Source organism: Amblyomma americanum, chromosome 3 (genome assembly GCF_052857255.1).
Source record: "Amblyomma americanum isolate KBUSLIRL-KWMA chromosome 3, ASM5285725v1, whole genome shotgun sequence".
Taxonomy (NCBI): Eukaryota; Metazoa; Arthropoda; class Arachnida; order Ixodida; family Ixodidae; genus Amblyomma; species Amblyomma americanum.
This window is the reverse complement of record NC_135499.1, coordinates 66,385,920-66,405,409: the sequence shown is the minus strand read 5'-3', so window position 1 is coordinate 66,405,409 and position 19,490 is coordinate 66,385,920. Positions and strand designations below refer to the sequence as shown.

The 19,490-nt window shown below is 46.4% G+C and overlaps 1 protein-coding gene across 3 annotated transcripts in view; it reads left to right on the top strand.

Annotated features, from left to right (window-relative positions):
- The window catches only part of LOC144123021 (uncharacterized), a 134,001-nt gene that overhangs the window by 81,897 nt on the left and 32,614 nt on the right, over positions 1–19,490 (top strand). For 2 of the 3 annotated variants that reach the window (XM_077655946.1, XM_077655948.1), the window contains exons 8-9: positions 4,261–4,573; positions 10,853–11,008. In XM_077655946.1, coding sequence (XP_077512072.1) covers positions 4,261–4,573; positions 10,853–11,008 — 469 coding nt within the window. The remainder of the gene's footprint in view (positions 1–4,260; positions 4,574–10,852; positions 11,009–19,490) is intronic. The other variant, XM_077655947.1, reaches the window with a different exon arrangement.

The following is a 19,490-nucleotide window of genomic DNA, read 5'->3' as shown; positions in this document are numbered from 1 at the left end:
AGAAATATTTTGTTATTACTGATATTGCTCAAAACAAAATTAAGATAACTATCATATTTACCTCCAACGGGTCTTGACGAAATTTTCCAACCAATACATAGCGAAACCCAGATGACAGGAGGTTCTCAACAAGTGAAAGAGTGCTGATAAGGGTTATTCGAAGAGCCTGACGTGTGGGCTTGCTGAGAAAACACACCTGCCTCTGTTTTGGAAGCTCTTCTATGCACTTGCAGCAGCTATCAAGCCATGCGACATTCTCTTTCAAAATCTGGAAGATAAACATGTGTAAGCTCAATAATAAAACACGAGAACCATTCTCCACAAAAGATTGGCATACGTATATCTTTCAGCAATGTGTTCAGCTTCATTGTACTGGACGTGCTCTGGCCTTCGAGAATTCAAAGCGTCAAAAAGGCTGTTCATTCTCCTGGTGAAATCTGATGTCGCTGTAGACCCATGCAGCTTTTTCCAGGCATCATGGTTGCTGTAAAATTCCATAGCTGTGGCAGTGGACGCACTGAACAGCTGGAAAGAAAAAACTCGTCCAGGTTACATGTCCAGCATTGTTCAGAGACAAACAGTAATTCGATATATTCATCCATAAAAATGTGCATGAAGAATGTTTCACCTGAACCGCAAGTTTCACACTCATTTTCTGGAAGGCATTTGGGTGTACATGGGCTTTTGTGAGCTTTGCGACAGCACGGAGTCCAGCCTGTTGCTCCTCGTACTCCAAGAGTTCCTTATAATAATAATGGTATACTTCTTGTCCTTGCGGTAGCAATGGAGTGAGAAAAGAGTTCCTGGTGAAAAAATATTCTGTGCTTGTCGATATGGTGTAAATAATAATGTTTCCCATACCAGAAACTTTCCAACTTTCTGCAAATTATTTCTGATGCACTTTATTATGTGGGGTGGATCAATGATGCAGTGTATATCCTTTGACGAGTCACAAAGGTGCTGAAATGATGTTGACGGGTGTTCCATTCCACCATTTATGCCTACAAGAAGCACACAAGTTTTATGATGGAATCCAGTTTCACAGTAGTATTCAACAAGCTGTCATACAAGTGAAATTATTGTGATGTGTGATAATTACCCAGGGACCTCAAGGCAGATCGGTTGCTTGTTGAGTTGTCACATGTCACTGCATCAACAACAGCACCAGAATTCGACAGGTGTAATATGCACTCCGGTAGTAGTTTTGCAATGACAGAGCCAGGAGAAGCACTAGACGCACAGAATGTTCCAACTGTTTGGGACCATCCACCAAGAAAAGGTCTAAGCAGAAACACCAACACATGGTCAGCATCTTTTTCTTGGTCCCCTGGCCGGGTGTGCTCCCCAAAGTTCACTTTCCCCACGACTTTCATGTCAGATTCTCTAACATGTAGGTTCTTTCGCACACTCATCTCGTCGAACATGAGTGCACCTGCAAAGAAAAATGTTTTTATAGAAGCCTACTTGAGTAAGGCACATGCAGAACATCAAATATGAAAAACAACGTCAAACTTCGTCGTTCTCTCTCGGGGATTTCTTGCAGTTTCTCTTTCAGCAGAGTGAACAAGCTAGCATCAAACCCGAAGTCTGCCTTTAAGTTCTTCATATATGAGTAGAAGGTGCGTGGGTTGGGCAAAGGTAGAAAGTTGTTTTCATGAAGGAAAGTATAGGCAGCAGTTGACTTAATTTCCAACAGCAGGCAGTCATAAAGCCATTCCTTCTTATACATGGTGGGGAAAGGTTGCAGTGCGTTTTGCATTCATGATCATACAATCAAATGCATGTACATGCAAGATGCAAATGCATAAAGGAGATAAGCAGAAAGGCCAAACACATGCGTATGCCACGACATGTGCCCTTTACAAGCCACTATAATAAGCAGGGGCCCACCACCAAAATCAAAGTAGAGAATTTTCAACCTTACACAGAAAAGCTACAAAATTATTTCGCATTCATAGGCATGCTGTGAACTCAGACACCTATAAATTTTGCCCAGTGCAATACACAATGCAATATCACATAAAGGCAACCAGATAAGTGACGGGCAAACATGCCAATTAAACTCCGCAATGCTTCAGTGCACCCCTTGAAGGAATTGTAGCACATATGTTTGATCTGTGCATCGTAGAACTGACCGCAAAGCACCAAAGCCTTTTATGTATCACGTCTGTTAGCTACTTTGAGGGATTTGAAAGCATGGTTCTAACATATACCAGCACATGCACACAAGCCATTTTGGGCTGGCAATCTAGAGAAGGAAACCACAGTACACAGAAAACTTGTCAGCATTCCTTAATTTTGCAAATATGTCGCCAAGAATCCATTATTTTCTTTAGCTACAAAAAGCATTCTTCATGTATTCGGAAGTACATACTACATAGGATAAAAAGGAGGCTAACATGATGTGGACACGTGAATACAAAAAAGTGCCTCAGTCTACACCATCAGTTATTTAGCAGAGTGCATGTATGCTCTGATGACATTCACTGTTGTGGTAAATGATGAACGCAGTTATCAATACAAAAGATGCCATTTCACATTGAAAGAAGATACATTTCCCTAGCTCGACTGAAATATCTGGCAGGTTTCAGGTTGAAATAATACAGATTACGCATATTATTTTTTACATGACCAAATAGTAACAAAAACGAGTAAAAAGCAGGAGACTCCTTTGATATTTTACTCACGGTGCGCATTTGACACTTACCGCACAGCTCTCGCAGACTTTGCATTTGCCTTCATCACGCTCTGATGAAATATCAGCTTTCCGCGTTCCGAGAGATTCCCAACGCTCTGGTGAAGCCTCTGGAGCTTTTTAACCTCCACTTTCAATGTCGCCACCTTTTTCTGGCAGTGCTCAAGCTGTTGCTTTGCGGCACGTAGCTGGCGCTTCAATGATTGTACTTCAACACAAGTTACACAGCCGACGACTTGATCTGTTTGGCAGGCCGCGTCCGAGGTGCGGTCCCGACCGCTGTCGGTCGTCGTCAGTGCTACCACTGCAAAAAGATTAAAATACTGCTTAAAACTAATCCTCTCGAACTCGTGACAGGAAGCCACTGATCTGCCGAGACAATAAGCAAACAGAAAATAAGCCTACAAGCAATTCTTACCGTCAATGTCGTCACCCGCGGGTGCAGGATCAGTCGCAGACGAGCACGCTTCGGCGGCATCTTGAGTCGGCAGGCTGTAACATGATGACTCGCGACGTCGTTTCACCTGTTTCCGAGCTACTGGCGACCGCCTACGTTGTTTGGACTTTGTCAAATAGCCTGGAAGGCCTTCAGAAATCCTTGGAAGAGCGTCAGGGCGCAGCGCCGGCCTCCCCCGCTGCAATGATACCGCGTCGCCGTTCACAGCATATTCCTCGACCCGAATGATGTCCGCAGCGTGAAAGTGCTTTTCGCAAACACGCGCATATTTAGAATCAAAACTGAAGTCACCAGCTTCTTCCCGAGGTATTGCACGCTTCCATTTTTCCGACAGCTCCTTGTCAGCAGGAAAGCGAAACAACGAGACCTTCTCTGTCACGCCTTTGTAGCCGGAACGGCATCCTGGTACGCAACAAGTGTTCGGCATGGTGCCACGCACACGAGCTACATGATGTCAACGCACAACACAATAGCAGACGTCGAAATTCACACTCAAATTACTAGCGGCAGCGCTTCCCGACCGGTCGCGACAGTGCGAGCTCGCCGTCTGGCTCGCCGAACGATGCCCTTCAGTGCCCAGTGGCGCCGCGGCGCGGCAGGCGAGGGCGGTATATGAACCTCTCCCATTGCGTGACGGAGGAGTTTCGTGACCAGAAAAAGCATTGAAGGACTCTGATATGGCTTAGGCATGCCTGTATCTGCACTTTTTCGGCTGAACTTAATAAAGCAACAATAATAATAATAATTGGTTTTTGGTGGAAAGGAAATGGCGCAGTATCTGTCTCATATATCGTTGGACACCTGAACCGCGCCGTAAGGGAAGGGATAAAGGAGGGAGTGAAAGAAGAGAGGAACAAATAGGTGCGCAGTGGAGGGCTCCGGAATAATTTCGACCACCTGGGGATCTTTAACGTGCACTGACATCGCACAGCACACGGGCGCCTTAGCGTCTTTCCTCCATAAAAACGCAGCCGCCGCGGTCGGGTTCGAACCCGGGAACTCCGGATCAGTAGTCGAGCGCCCTAACCACTGAGCCACCGCGGCGGGGCAAGCAACAATCACTAATCCCAGATATTCCCACCCATGATTGGCTTTCTTTTGTGCACAGGCGTCCCCGAAACGGACCGATGCTGGTCTTCGGAAGAGAGCGCTTACGCGCTGCTTCCAGCTACCGGGCCATCTCCCGCGGCGAGTTCCAGTTCAGCTTTCCCGCCGTTGACTTCGCCAGGCGGCCAGAACACTCGTGACACGGTTGGCAGTGGCGCCAGTGAGCAGCTTGTCGTGCATATGCCGTACCCGCTGTCGCCTGTGCCCGTTGGGCAACTGCTTCCTGGCCCGTCGTCAGAGAGGGTCTTCGGAGAACTCCTCGGTGAATGCAAGCACCGTGTGCCGCTTACGTTCCACGCCATGCTCCACGACATGTGAGCACATCGTGTATTTTAAACGTGTACTGATACATTAAGCGGTTAAGCTCATATGCAGCAGGGAAATTGTAGTGCATAACTCAAAGTATTGCGAATTTTTTCTTAATTCTTGAATGTCACAAAAAATGCAGGAAATGAGCATTGCGAAGAACAGAGCTAGGGCTTTTCTGGCCTTACATGTTTGGAAAGGCAGAGAGTAATGCTCCATGACTGTCACAATAGAATATAATAATGCATTGACGCTTTTTGCATCAATGTACATGATGTCGAAGGACTGCAGAATAAGCAGCTAAAAACAAGTTTAACAGGGAGGACCCCAGGCCGGTATTCATTAGCAGGCGTCAAATATCAGCAACGAATAACATGAACAGCATTGTTGTGACAGCAAAAGGAAAGGGTAAAAGTACAGTACATCATTCATATTACGAGGTGCAGTAGATGACAATAAATAATATCAGGTTCTGCAATGGCATTTCACATTTTAATCATGCGCAACCTAACCAGAAAAACTTTAACCATTATGAACCCACGCAGCTATAGTCTACGGTTAATTGGTAACGCTTATTTTTACAAACCTTACCTCTCCTTTACCTTAACCTAATCTGTGCCTAATAAACTCAAAATTCACTTTTGTAAACACACACAGCATGTTAAGCCTTGCAGCAGTGAGATATTGCATGATGCCTCACCTTAAAGTGCACTGCCCATGCATGTAGGGAAGCTACCAGCCCATAGCTAGCAAAATTCAGTTTAGAGTCTGTTTTGCACAGCGCATGCCGTTCCGTCAGCGTCTAAATTATTCGAAGGCGGTTCCGTCTTTGCCGTTGGGACCAGTAACGCTCATCACACACTGCTCAGCAACGTTAAATGTGTATTTACTGATAACTTGAAGATAACTTGCAGAAAAGCATCTAAAAACTCCAAGACTCCAGTTTTTTTATTACGCAAGATTTCTGTGCAAAGCTTCGACCCATTCGAAAAAAAATGAGACGAACGTCTCTATGCAGTGCAACGGATCTGTCGTGAAGTTACGATATGATCATGCTTTCATTCAGAATGTCGCTTAAAACTTGAACAGCAGAACTCATTAGTAAGGCATCTAATCAGCCTATTTCTTCTTACCATGGGTGTTCGAATTCCGTCTCATCCACTTCCTGAATTTCTTCTGACTATTCTTATACTCTTGGTTTGTTGACTATAAACGCTCGCAGTATTACTAAAAAGTTCCCAGATTTATTGTCTCGTATTTCTACCTATTACCCCCATGTTGTTCGCTTTATGGAGGCGTGGCTGCATGGCGGTATTTATGTCCCTGCGATTAGACAGGGATTGTAGTACTGGTGACAGTATGACACTGCTTACCAGATTTGTCTCATGATTCTCGGTTTTTGCACTGACATCGCACAGCACACGGGCGCCTTGGAGGAAAAACGCTAAGGCGCCCGTGTGCTGTGCGATGTCAGTGCACGTTAAAGATCCCCAGGTGGTCGAAATTATTCCGGAGCCCTCCACTACGGACCTATTTGTTCCTCTCTTCTTTCACTCCCTCCTTTATCCCTTCCCTTACGGCGCGGTTCAGGTGTCCAACGATATATGAGACAGATACTGCGCCATTTCCTTTCAACCAAAAACCAATTATTATTATTATTATTCTCGCCTTGAAACAGACTCCCTGTGGTGCAAAACTTACCTAAACAATCGGTGTATTCTTATTTCTCTTATGTATCATTCACCGGACTCTTCCCTTAATGTACTTCATGCTGTTTCTAATTTCTTGATCGAGAGAAACGCTGCTTCATCAAGATTTATCTCCATCGAAGACTTCACGCTCCTTGTATACAGTTGCACCACAGTCTGGAGTGTGTCATAATATATATATATATATATATATATATATATATATATATATATATATATATATATATATATATATATATATATATATATATATATATATATATATATATATATATATCTAACAAACATTTCGTTGTCCTTTGGGCTAAATTTTAAAGCAGGTTGTTTTTAATGCGAGTAGGTTGTATTCAGTTTTCAACAGTCTGTAGTGTGTCATAATAAAGCAATAATATATGGCTAACAAATATTTCGTTGCCTTTTGGACTAAAGCAGGTTGTTTCTAGTGCAAGTAGGTTGTATTCAGTCTTCAACTTAGTTTATAGAAGCGTAATATAGCCGAAAAAGAGCTCCCTTGTGAGGTGATTCATGTGCCCTCACACCATAAACTCATTTCAGGTTGGCTCGCTTGTCCAATTTCCGAACCACCCGTTACGTGTATTAGTCTTCCTGATTTTACTCACTCGGATGGCAACTTCATTACTGATCTCTGAGCTGAATATTTCGATATGTTCACTACACTCTCAGACAGGCAGGACATAATATGTCGTTTTACTCTGTGCGTCTTGTCAAATCATGTGTCTAACTACGGTGGAAAAAATGTGCTCCGACAGCGCGGAGGTGCTGTGGCGAGAGAGCGTCCACTTACACTCAGTTTCAAACATCGTGTGCAACGCTGCCAAAGCTAGCGCTCTTTTTTGAGCTGCCTCCATCCGCGGCACAAAGTAGTGCGTTGCTTGTAGTGAGCGAAAAATAACAAAGGCTTTGACGGCAGGCTTCGTAGATAATAAATTTGTCATCGGCGTGACAAAAAACGCTCCTATTGCGAGCGAATCGATCGAGACTTGTGATTTTGTATTTTGCGTTTGTCGTCTTTTTCCATTTCACGTTTTCGCTGTCCCCGCAACCCTGGCCCCGATGTTTACTTTTCCGGCTCCCTTTCACTTTTGAGAAAACGGCGTCCAGCTCAGTGGCTTCGGCCACCTCTCCCGTACACATTTTCTCGAAGGTTAGTACATCGAAGCTGTCAAGGCACGCCAAGCAAGTAATTGCAAATGTGTACTCCCGTACCAAGACCCGTTTTCCGGAGAAGTCTGTTCAGGGAGCACTGAGTGCTGCGAGCGAGGATCCCAGAGTATCTCCCCGTACCGTTGCCAAAATCAAGGCGGAGCGTCTGTGTGGGCCTATGGCGTCTCCAATGAAAAGACTTCACGACGTGAAGATTTGAAGCTCGCGAACAGTCAAGAATGACAGCTTCACAGTCCGTGCCATCCGTCTGAAAGTGCACAGTATGTACGCGAAGTGGGAAGTCCCAGCACTGGACAGTGTGCTAAAGGCTGTCAATGAGAACGACGACCTGCAGAACTTCAAGAAAACGACGTTGTGGAGGTTGATGAAGGACGTCGGATTCACATTTCAAAAAAGAAAACGGAACCTTGCGTTGATCGAGCGAAGTGACATCATTGCCTGGCGTCGCAGGTACCCGCGGGCAATCAAGGAATTCCGAAGACAGGCTAGGCACGAGTTGCTTTTTGCTTATTTTCTTACGCAGCACGTTTAGACTGGCTTCATATAGAGCTTGATGTTAGCGTTGCAACCTCGTAGTCGTATCAGTGAGTGTTGTTCAGAATAGCACATTTAAAATAAATCGTCGTAACCACGGCTGTGGCTGTTGCCGACCTTTTGCGTGGAGGTGACGTTTCACGGCCAGTTTTGCGCTGCGTTTGGGTGCGGGACGTGTCTGCATGGGTCAGATTTAATCGCTAAATCCCAATTGGTGCGGCAATCAAAAACAACAAAACTGCCAAAAAAGTCGTAGCACTGCAATAGGTAGTCCCATCTCGTCGTCACCGTAGGAACGAATGAACGCCCACTGTACGCTTCTCGTTGCTCCTGTGGTGCGAGTTACTGGCGCTACTGCTGCGAACGTTGGCAATTTTTGTTCGCAGTCACCGCAAGTGAAGAGATATCAAAGGTTTCCGGATTAGTCAACTACCCCATGTAAACATACAGTGAATATAAACAGGCTACCAATGCCACCTGGGCGCGAAATATAAGCCCGAACAAGAGAGCAATAAAGCCGAGATAGTTCTTTTTCCGGATTGTTTTAGAGCGGCTGTTTGTGAAACAGTGGTCAGCAGTGTGTTTAATTCAGTGCGTTGCCTACTTACATGCTGCAGTGTGTTTGTTTACTTAGAAGCATCAACTCGTGCGCTCGGTTATTTCGCATTTACAGGTGCATAATCTATCTAGATGAAACCTGGGTCATCGCAGGGCACACAAAAGTGTACGTCTGGCAGGACAAGACTGTGAAGTCATCTCAGGATGTCTTCCTGAAAGGTTTAACAACGCGATTGGCTGCGCCTTCGGGCAAAGGAGCCCGTTTGATCCTTGTACATGCTGGGAGCAGTGCAACAGGATTCGTGCAAGACGCTGCTGACTTCTTCAGAGCAAAAAAGGAACCCACGCTGACTACCACTCTGAGATGGATGGCAACTGCTTTGAGAAGTGGTTCACCGACAAGCTTTTGCCAAACATTCCGGCCAATAGCATTCTCTTCATGGACAATGCTCCATATCATAGCGTGGCTCTTCAAGAAGCACCTACCAAGTCTACGCGATGCTGATATTCAGCTTTGGCTCACAAAAAAAAGTTTTCCGTGGTCACAGGACATGGTGAGGGCAGAACTGCTGGAGCTTTCTCAAAAGGTAAACACACCGAGCGTTGTGTACCGCATCGACACTCCGGCAGCTACCCATGACCACGAAGTGCTTCGTTTACCACCGTACCACTGCGAGTTCATTCCCATAGAACTTGTCTGGAGCCAGATGAAGGGATACACCGCAAGTCGAACAAATGTTTCACTTTGGCTGAAGTCGAAAAGCTCCTGCCGGAAGCACTGGCGTCTGTAAGCCAGGAAAACTGGCAAAACTGTTGTGTTCATGTAGAGCAAGTTGAGCCTGAAGCATGACAACGCGATACTATTGTTGACGCTGAAATTGAACCGGTTGTCTTCAGCATTTGTGACTCGTGCAACTCCTCTTCTGATGAGTCGAGCACTCATTTCAGTGATGAAGATTTAAGTCGCATCGAGGAACTTGTTTGACTACGAATGCACGTTTAATACACATGCTACTGAGATGGCATGGTGTGATGTCGTTTGAAAACTAAACGTTTTGACAGATTTGCCTGTGTGGTTGGGATTGAAGACTTAAAATACACTGCACATCTCCAACCAAAAATTTAATTTTAACCCAACGTTTCGAAGCCGACTCGGCTCCTTGATCAGAGGTGCCTGAGGGCAGTAGCTAGGGTGTTTAAGTATGGACCGGAGGAGGGGGCCAAAAGAAAGAAAGCTATGATGCGAAAGGCGTGGGGGGGGGGGGGGAGGTGGTTAAGGCTGTTAGTCAAGTCGCACGGTGGGGAGGCGGTCAATGGCGACTTTTTTTTTTGAGTGTAAGAGCGATGTCCCTGGGCATATACTCGGGACAAGTTTTCTTTTGTGCTGTTGATGTTGTTCGGGGTCGTTCGGATGTGCCAGGAATCCAGAAGGAGCCTTCTGTGGTAATTTGTTTCGGTTCCGAGGATGCGAGTTTTTTCGAAGTTGATTCCATGGTCTGAGTCCTCGGAATGATCGGTTACAGGATTGCGCTCTCTGGTGTACGAGAATAGGTCCGGCTCAAAACAATACGTGTACTTAATTCATGCAAGCGCACCGAAAAGAATCAAATTTACCACCGAATGAAAGGCAAGTTCTGCTAGAACTCAAGTCAGACACCAACACAGTGATACTCGCAGCGGACAAGGGCAACACAGCAGTCGTTTTGGACAAACGGGACTACAAAGAGAAAATATCTACCTTACTCAGCAGTCAAGAGTATGAGAAATTGAAGAAGGACCGCACAACATCTACCCAAGGCGCTTTAAGGAGTCATAGAGCGATCATTGCTTCTTTTGTACCTGCATAGGTACAACTTCGCACCAGAAATATCAACGAGAAGACATCCGGACATAAACTAGCTACTCCACTCCACACGTATTAATATGTTAAAATTAAAGTTTCTTTCCCCCGCTGTACAAAATAGTCGAATCCATAACCAGCCGAGTTCATTCGCTCATGTTCATCCCGAAGTTTTGCAACCGCCATCCAAGATGCTCAATGGCTGCACTTGGTTCCGGCTGGCCAGTTTCAACTTTCTTCTATACTTACACTTTCCTCTCAGTGTATTGTCGTCTTAAAATGCAAGCCCTCGTGTTAGCTTACCATTGTATATTATAATCTGATGTGTGCCTTGCACTAAACCACTCCTGCCATAGCGCACACTGCATTGCAGTACGCATAAATATATAAACAAACAAATACATTAGGCCTTCCTTGCCTAGGTTCTCCGCTCCACTCGTGCTCTCGCTTTGTTCGTGCAGCGGCGCGGACGGCTGCGTCAAGCTGTGCGAGAGCGGCCCCCACTCGGAGGTTTTCCGCACCAGCGGAGTCCGGGGCGTGGCCGTCATCAAGGTGCTGCACCCGGCATACTTGATCCGACACCTGCCGCTGCTGCTCAACGAAGTGCGCGTCGGAAGGCAGGTGCACTGTTCCCTTCCGTGTCACCAGTTTCTGCGTGTTTTGGTAGCACGAGGAGGCCTTTTGCGTGTTGTGGCCGTGGCTAGGTTGATGATTGCTTAATGGTGTCAGTCTGGTTGGCAAGCATGTGCATGGCAGGCCTTGTCCCATTTGTTTCTTTCAATGCGAAAGGATTAGACCGCTCACCAACATGAGAATCCAATGTCGCCCAGAAGGTGGCTTACAAAAGGCGTGATTTATCGAAACGGTGTCACGTCATCAAAGCGCAAAAATACAAAAAGTAAATATTAATAATCGGGACTCCCAACTGCACGATCTAGATAAGAATAGAATAGAAGTACCGTACAATTACAATATAATTAGAAAATAATTAGATTTCAATGCATTTGAATGTCCTGAGACGAATGGAGCCGTGACCGGTCGCATTTGTTTATTCTAATGCGAAAGCATTAGATGCTCATCGACACAACAATGCAACGTCGCCCACACAGTGGCGTTACAAAATTCGTGCTTGGTCGAAATGGTGTGACGCCATAAGAGGCGGGAAAATACGAAAAGTAGTCCAGTAAAGGTAGAAACTGGTACTTACAGCTGCACCAACTACAAGGGAGCAGAATGTAATTACGACAGAATTAGAAGAATTGGAATAGAATGCATTTGAATGTTGGCAGACGGCTTCAACTACGACAGAGGCCGATGCCGATCGGCCTCACGGTGCATCGCTTCCTAAATACACCTACAGTGGTGAGCAGCCCTGTCTAGAGCGCGCAGATGGTGCTCTGCGGAGCAAGTCAACGCCGTCTAACCTAACGTTTGGCTCTGGGTTCGAGTTGTGCGTCCCGTGCGCATGCGTGGCCAGAATAAAGCAGTGCCTGCTCGTGGGCTCTCGGCCTCATTTCCGCTCAGTGCTTGCGCTTCACGCTGCCAGGGCTGCGCTGAATGATATAAAGCAGCGGCCGCAAAAACAAACGCGTTTCGCGCGAATCACGAGGCGGCTAGGCAAGCAAGTGGAAGTGATATCGGAAGATCGCGCATTCCAAAAGCAAGTGCAAGTGACAGCGGGTGTTCGCCCGTTTCAAACACGCACCTGTTGGGCGCCTGCTTTGTCTTGTCCTTATTAGGTTAGCTACAATTGCAGCGGTATAAGAAGCTCCAGAGGCAGCCAAGTTGGCAGGTCTGAAAAGACGAAAAATGCGCCGTCTCTCGTGGCTAAATACGCAGCGCAGCAGATACACGACGAGAGACATTATGGCCGGGGCGAGTGGTGCGTATACAGAAACGCACGATCATCCGTTATCACTCGCGCTTGCTTTCCTGGCCGCATGGAGGAAGGAAAAATTAGAGGAGGGCCATCACGTGACATTTTTGAAGCCGGAAACGAGCTCGGCGCCATATTGTCCGGGCGCGCTCTTGTTTATTTTTCACCGCGCTCTTGTTTACGATTCTCCGAGCGCGTGTTTCAAACCACGTGAAGGAGCTGGTCTAAAGAGACTCCAGTGCGAGTAGCGCTTGGTTTCTGGTCGCTGTTCATGTACGGAGACCTCGGAAATATTGGCGCAAGACATTCTGCTGCTTCCAGTTATTGCAATTTGCTGTTTTGTCTCCGCGCCGTCCCTGCTCTCTCGTTCGAACAAAACAGTCCGGACTAGTATGGTCATAGTTCTGGAAACCACCTGTTTCCCCCCTCCATTTCGATGCGGCCCATCTTCATCGTCGGCCATCAGGACAGCACCGGTTCGGCAAGGAGAGAAGTCTCCCTTATGGCGGAATAGGAACGGCGACGGGAGCGCCACCTCGTAGGTTTTCAGAATTCTGCGGGACCGGACAGAGTCTCTTCGGGATCCGGCCAGCGTGACGAGCGGGTTACAGCCGCACGCTCTCGTCACCTTCCGCGGCAGGCGCACCGGGATCCGTTATGCCTTGCCGCTGGACTTCTGGTTCCAGGCAGCGAAGCGCGCGCAGCAAACTCGCGCTCTCGGCACCTTCCCCGGCAAATGCTAGGGTAGGGTGGCTGGACTGGTCTAGCCAGCCTAGCTAGGGAATGGCTTTGCCCCAAGAATGCGGCGCGCGCGGGAAAACCCGGCCGCCATTGTCGGCGCATACAAACGTTCGCCGCCGATACCTCTGAAGTCGCGCCCCTGCCCCAGCCGGTAAGTCGGAAGTCCTTCTTACGTAGCCTCCTATATCCGAGGAATGCCTCGTTGATGTTTTGTAGCCAGCTGGCCCGCTCTGTGTATTGATTGCAAGTGTAATAAATAGCATATGAGTGTTAACGCTATTGTCTTCCCTTCCCTTTGTCCCTCGAGCACGAACCCCATCCGCAGTTAGCGAGCAGGAACGCTGCATCCGCGGAGTGGCAGTGCGGGCGGGGCGGAAGGCTGGTCCCCCCCCCATATTTCCACATAGTCGAGTAACACTCGGCGAAGGCGCTTATCGCAACTGCGGTAAGCGCGGGTAGGAACTTTCACTCATTGCGGTGGCCCACCATGGTACGCAGTGTTTTTTACCGCTTTTACCTTGCGTCGGTTTGAGACGGCGTAGGCTGCACTTGGCGAAATATGCTCTTATACTCACATCCAGTTCATCCTAGTTTCGTGTTAATCGCAGGGCTAGAAGATTAATTTCGCCAGATGAGGTGAAGGGCACAAGATTTTAGCTCATTGAAATTGTGTGTAAATATGCAGCTGCTGCCAAAATATAACAGAAGAAAATAAAACGTAATCTAGCATACACTTTGAAGAGCAGGCTTGTTTGTGTTCTGTCGTTTTCTCTGATATAAACTGTTACCCATGGTGCCACTGAAATAGAACTTGTTACTTTGTGCCGTGCATCATCTTCATTCCTTTTGTTATGCAGTGTCTTGGATCCCGCTGTGTATTTCATGATGTTTCCGAAACAGCTACCCCACATTAATGCAGCGTAAAGTACAGTATTGTGATGTGTTTTATGTTACATATGCAACTCTGGCCATCATTCTCCAAACTCAAGGTAAACTCAAGGTATTTTTAGAAATAATATTTATCGGTGGTGTAGAGGGCGTAAAACATTGTTTTGTGTTACGCAATGATGAAGGAAGAAAGAAATTTTATGAATGGCTAATATTAAGAGCTTTGAAGAAGGCCCGGTAGTGTCAGCACGCATCCTTGGCTGGGCAAAGATGTTGAGCCTCCCAACCAGTAAAGCAAAACCGCAGAATTCGCAGAAATGAGAATGTGGCTGAGGTGTATAAAAAATTGAAGCGAATCAGTGATTAAAAATTTAGTTTGCTGAGAAAAGCTCCTTCTCCTAAAAAGCTAAAAACACATGTCATGTGAACAATTGCATCTTCACTGAAAAGAAACATTGGGTGTAAAGGAATGTGTTCACTACAAAAGTGATGAAAAGATTTTTTCCTGTTTTTCAAGTTTTGTGCATGAGTATGAAATGTGATTAACTGTTAGGCCATCTCCACGTTTTTCACAAATCGGTTTGTCTTCATTTGTCAATAGAAAATTGTGTGGTATGAGCGTGTGGCTTATACGAAGATGACATAAAATAACTTCAATGAAACACTCCTGGTGAAAACATGATTTCTATTCACCTAGAACTGGCTTTGCAAAGTGCAGTTTGTTGTTTACTTTATTGTTCCAAGCTGTCTGCCGTTTTTTCCTTAATTTCCTTTGTACTAATTTAATGCAATCCTTAATGGTCATATTTACCTTTTTTTATTTCCTTGCCACGATGTTGAGAAATGCACGAATTTGCTCTCTCGTTGCCTTTTATTCCGATATGACTCGGTACCCAGCACAGTTTAATGTTTAGTCCTAGAGCTGTGGCTGTTACTATCTCGAGTATGATGTCACCAATCATAGATGTGACTGCAATTCTAGAGTAGAGAGCAGTAAGTAAACTTAAGGAGTCTGTGCAAATAATACTGTTTGTGAAGTTCTCGTATACTATTTGTTCAATGGCTACACAGATGTAGTAACATTCGGCAGTGAAAATTTATGCGCACTGTGGAAGCCTACTTCATTCCAATTCCCTTTTATCACTGTGCTTCCATAGTAAATATCTGTTTTTGAGCCATCTGTATAGAGAGGTGTGAACGTACTGTATTTTTCCTCAAGTGCAAGAACTTCTTGTGTTATATGTTGCTTTGGAGTGTTTTTGCGAAACTGTGTAAGAGTAAAATGACAGATTGTAGGAAAATGATATCATGAAGGCAGTGGATCTCCTCTTCAAGCAATGCCTCGTAATGTTAGCTTAAAGTTCCGCCTTTAAACTAAAGCTCCCTGAAAATTTTCAGTACATGGCTTTCCCTCGAAGCTTTCTGTGTCCACCTTGCTGGCACGAGGGTTATATTTAAAAGCCCCTCTGCAACACTTTGTATTTGAGATCATAATGTTTCTTTAGTGGACAGCTATCAAATGTACTCATGAGGTTATAAAAAAAGTCTTTCTTTGCTATAATGAATTAAGAACTTCGTGTATGACATCTCTGAGCAAGGTTTTTGATGTCTTGTTGTTTGCATGCTATGCTCGCATAACAGTGACCCACGTACTGGCCACACTTTAATCATGCTCTGTGGTGGATATCACAACCCTCTCAATTTTATGCTGAATGAGTGTGCACGTGTCTGCTTTTGGCTAAGTCGTGTATAACACTGCCATGCGTAGTCACACCCCAGCTTAGTGTTCAGCCTGCCTTTTAATTGTGCTCTTGTTGTTGAATGTTGCAACCTGTCTCCATTACGTATATTTGGGCAGCTGTGTCCACAAAGCATTCTGCTACAGCGGTGAGGACAAGAAAAATCCTGCAGTATTTTGTTTTTGATCTTGAGTACTGTATTTGTCTTCATAACATGTTTTCGGGCGGCTGTCCAATTAGAGGAATGCATGTGAGGATGGGACAATATACTAAGCAGTGAGGATGGGCAAATATACTAAAAACTTTGAGTTCTTGACCCTCAAAGCAAAATGTAGTATCAGAACATGTTCATAAAGGTGGCCGTGCCAACAATGACTTGTGATTCACAACCCCAAGAGCAACTCAAAGAGGTGAATGAAACAGAGAGGGCCGAAGTGCCTATAGTTGCACAGCACGGGAGGATATACGGCGGTGGGCGTGTCGCCCCCCTCCGAAAGACAGAAATTTTACTTACGAAAACCATGCCGAACCCCCTTTTCTCAACGCAAACAGTCCAAGAAATACGTGTTTCAAATAGGACTGGCCCTCTTTAAGAATGATCCATAAATCCACCCTTTCTGTAGCACAGCAACACAGCATGTTTCACATCCGGAGATCAAGTTTGGTGCATAATATATATGACCGCAGCTTTTCAGACTGCTTCTAAAAGTTTATAAGTACCCAGTGGCTGCAGTACGTTTCACAGCGGTGTCCATTACTTCAATGCTGTATTTCATGTTTAACGCGCAGAGCTGCAGCTGTACGCACCAATTTTTGCTACTTGGTGAAATTCTAGCTCGTAACGTTACTGCATAGTAGCACACTTGTTATCAACAATACAGGCAATGAAAGTGAATTTATTGTACGTAATCAGCTCAAGGAGCTATTTTGCTTCAACATAACCACGAGAATCATTGAAATTCCATGCACAAGTGGATTTATATTTCACTAATTGCTTTTTACCACAAATAACACTATCACAGAACATGGGAACAATAAACACGTGTAAGAAAAGGCCACTAAATTCAGTTGGAGCTTCGCCGTTTTCGCACTTCTTGACCATGGCCTCAGCCAGAAAAGCATGGCCATGGCTCAGCCACAGGAAACTGGTCTAAAAATAGCATGCGATCAAAAATACAGGCTTGACCTCGAGATCAACGAATACACTTGAGCCCGGCACGCCACAGAGGCAAATAGCTCCCTAGACGCTTCAGACTTTATACGTTTCAAACGGGCATGCAACGAAGTTTATCTATACTAAAAACAAAGCGAGCGCATCTGCTTCCTTTGCAATAGCACTCTCCGCCCATGTTATCGCTCCCGCCGCTTACACAAGCGCAATTTCTGAAAAGCAAAATTGGCAATTGTAATATAATCAACACCAATTGCAAACGCTGCAGCGTTGCAAGGACACGTATAAGTAGCAACGAGGTTTCACTGCCGATGGAAACGGGAGCGCGAATGGCACAGGCACACTGCACGCACAAGACACAAAACGTCCGCACAAGACGCCGACGAACACGCTGCAGCGCACGCCCTATTGAACCGGTGGTAAACGAACAGCGCGAATGCTCCTCAGCGAACAGCGGCGGTCTGCAGACGGCTCCGAGCAGTGTCGCAGCAGACGAACTGCCCGTGCTATCGTTGTCGCCGAGCACGCTCAAATCCGGGCGCGCAAAAAGATTTATGCGCAGAATTCCACCTTGAGATATGGTTGAACGCCGTCAACGTCAGCCTTTGAGCACCGCCAAAAACAGAAACTCGAGCAGTTACTCCTACGCCGCACCTCAAATGGTACGCCGCGGCCCGCTGCTGCCGCCCGGTTTGTAAACAAGCTGCCCGGACAAGCTGGGCTCTCGAGCGAAAAAAACTACGTCACTTCCTCTGCACTTTTCTCCCATGTTGTTGTATGGGAAGGGCCTCTCCTGAATTTTTCCTTCCTCCATGCCTGGCCGTCTCATTACTCACGTGAAACACGCCGGCATGGCGACGGCGTGGCCACCATCACAGCGTCACAAATGCAGGCAGCGCCGCCCTGGCGGCAATTAACGATCTCGCAAGGCGGTGGCTGGACAAGGAAGCGATGAGCAGGCATCATTCTGCCCGGACAAGCTGGGCTCTCGAGCGAGAAAAACTACGTCACTTCCTCTACACTTTTCTCCCATGTTGTTGTATGGGAAGGGCCTCTCCTGAATTTTTCCTTCCTCCATGCCTGGCCGTCTCATTACTCACGTGAAACACGCCGGCATGGCGACGGCGTGGCCACCATCACAGCGTCACAAATGCAGGCAGCGCCGCCCTGGCGGCAATTAACGATCTCGCAAGGCGGTGGCTGGACAAGGAAGCGATGAGCAGGCATCATTCTGCTTTTGCTACGCATGCACACGGGACGCGTAACTCAAAACCAGAGGCTAACGTTAGATGGCGCTGACTTGCTCCGCAGGGCACCATCGACGCGCTGTAGACAGGGCTGCTCACCACTGTACTCGTTGAATGACGGACCAGCTTACCCAGTAATGTAGTTTGAGGTAAAGCATTGTGACGCCCTTAAATGTTGCACAGGTACGCGGCTGGTTGCGTTCGAATCTACGTGATATGTAGCACAGAACTGCTACTCGCAAAGATGAAACGAGAGTCGGAACGTCGGCGAACTAATGCCAGACTATGGGAGTGAGTTGGCCCCGTATCGCAAGCTTGTTGTTGGTCGCAAAGCGATGTCATGCCATTGTCACAATAATTGAGTGAGGACCAAAATTTTTATTCAACTTTTGTATTTAAAATTCTGGATCGTATATTTCATAATTGCTCTATTTTCGTTTTAAAAAGAGCAATTAAGGTCGAATATTTCACTTAACCCGTCAGGTAGAGGTTGCAACCAGAGGAGAACAAAATGCTAAAAACTCAGTTAACAGTACAGCTTCCTTCGGCGCCGCGGAGTCTCAATGGTTATGGCGCTCGGCTGCAAGACGCGGGTGCGATCCCAGCCATGGCGGTCGAATTTTAGTGGAAGCGAAATTATAGAGGCCCATGTACTGTGCGATGACAGTGACGTTAAAGAACCGCCGGGGATCGAAATTTCCGGAGCCCTTCACTAGGGTCGTTACTGTAAGCCAATAAATTACAACCTTTGTTCATAAAGTTTCGAGACTGACTTATTTTCTTCGCTAGAAATGATTCCCCAATACAAATGTTGGTGCGTATGTGCAGCGCCATCTTTTCGTGCTAACCTGAGATATTTATGTTAATTGCTGTGGCAGCCGTTAGATGGCACTACATGTAAGAAACACGTTGTCACTAGTCGTCTGCGCATTTTACTGTGAGTGAATGTGGGGAGGTGGACCTCCACATCGAACAGCGTGTAAGCATAAAATTCTGTGTGAAGCTTGGCAAGACAGCCACACAGAGACGTATGAGCTCCTTCGTGACGCTTACGGCAAAGAGACATTATCGCGGGCGCGAGGTTTCGAGTGGCACAAGAGGTTCGTTTCGGGCAAAACGTCGGTGGAAGACGACACAAGGCAGGGGCGTCCTTCAACCTCACGGAATGAAAACAATGTAGCTCCGATCATGGAAATCGTGCCACAAGACCGCACCATTACAGTTCGCATGCTGTCAGACGCTCTCGATATTAGTAAGACATGCCGCCAAATTTTGTGTGAGAACTTGGGGAAACGAGAGCTGAATGTCAGGGGAGTGCCCCACTCCCTCAGACAGGACCAGAAGGACACGTAGGCATCAATGAGCGCTGATTTGCTCTCCGAGGCAGAGAAGGATGCTACATTCGTCGACAGCATCATTGCTGAAGACGAAACATGG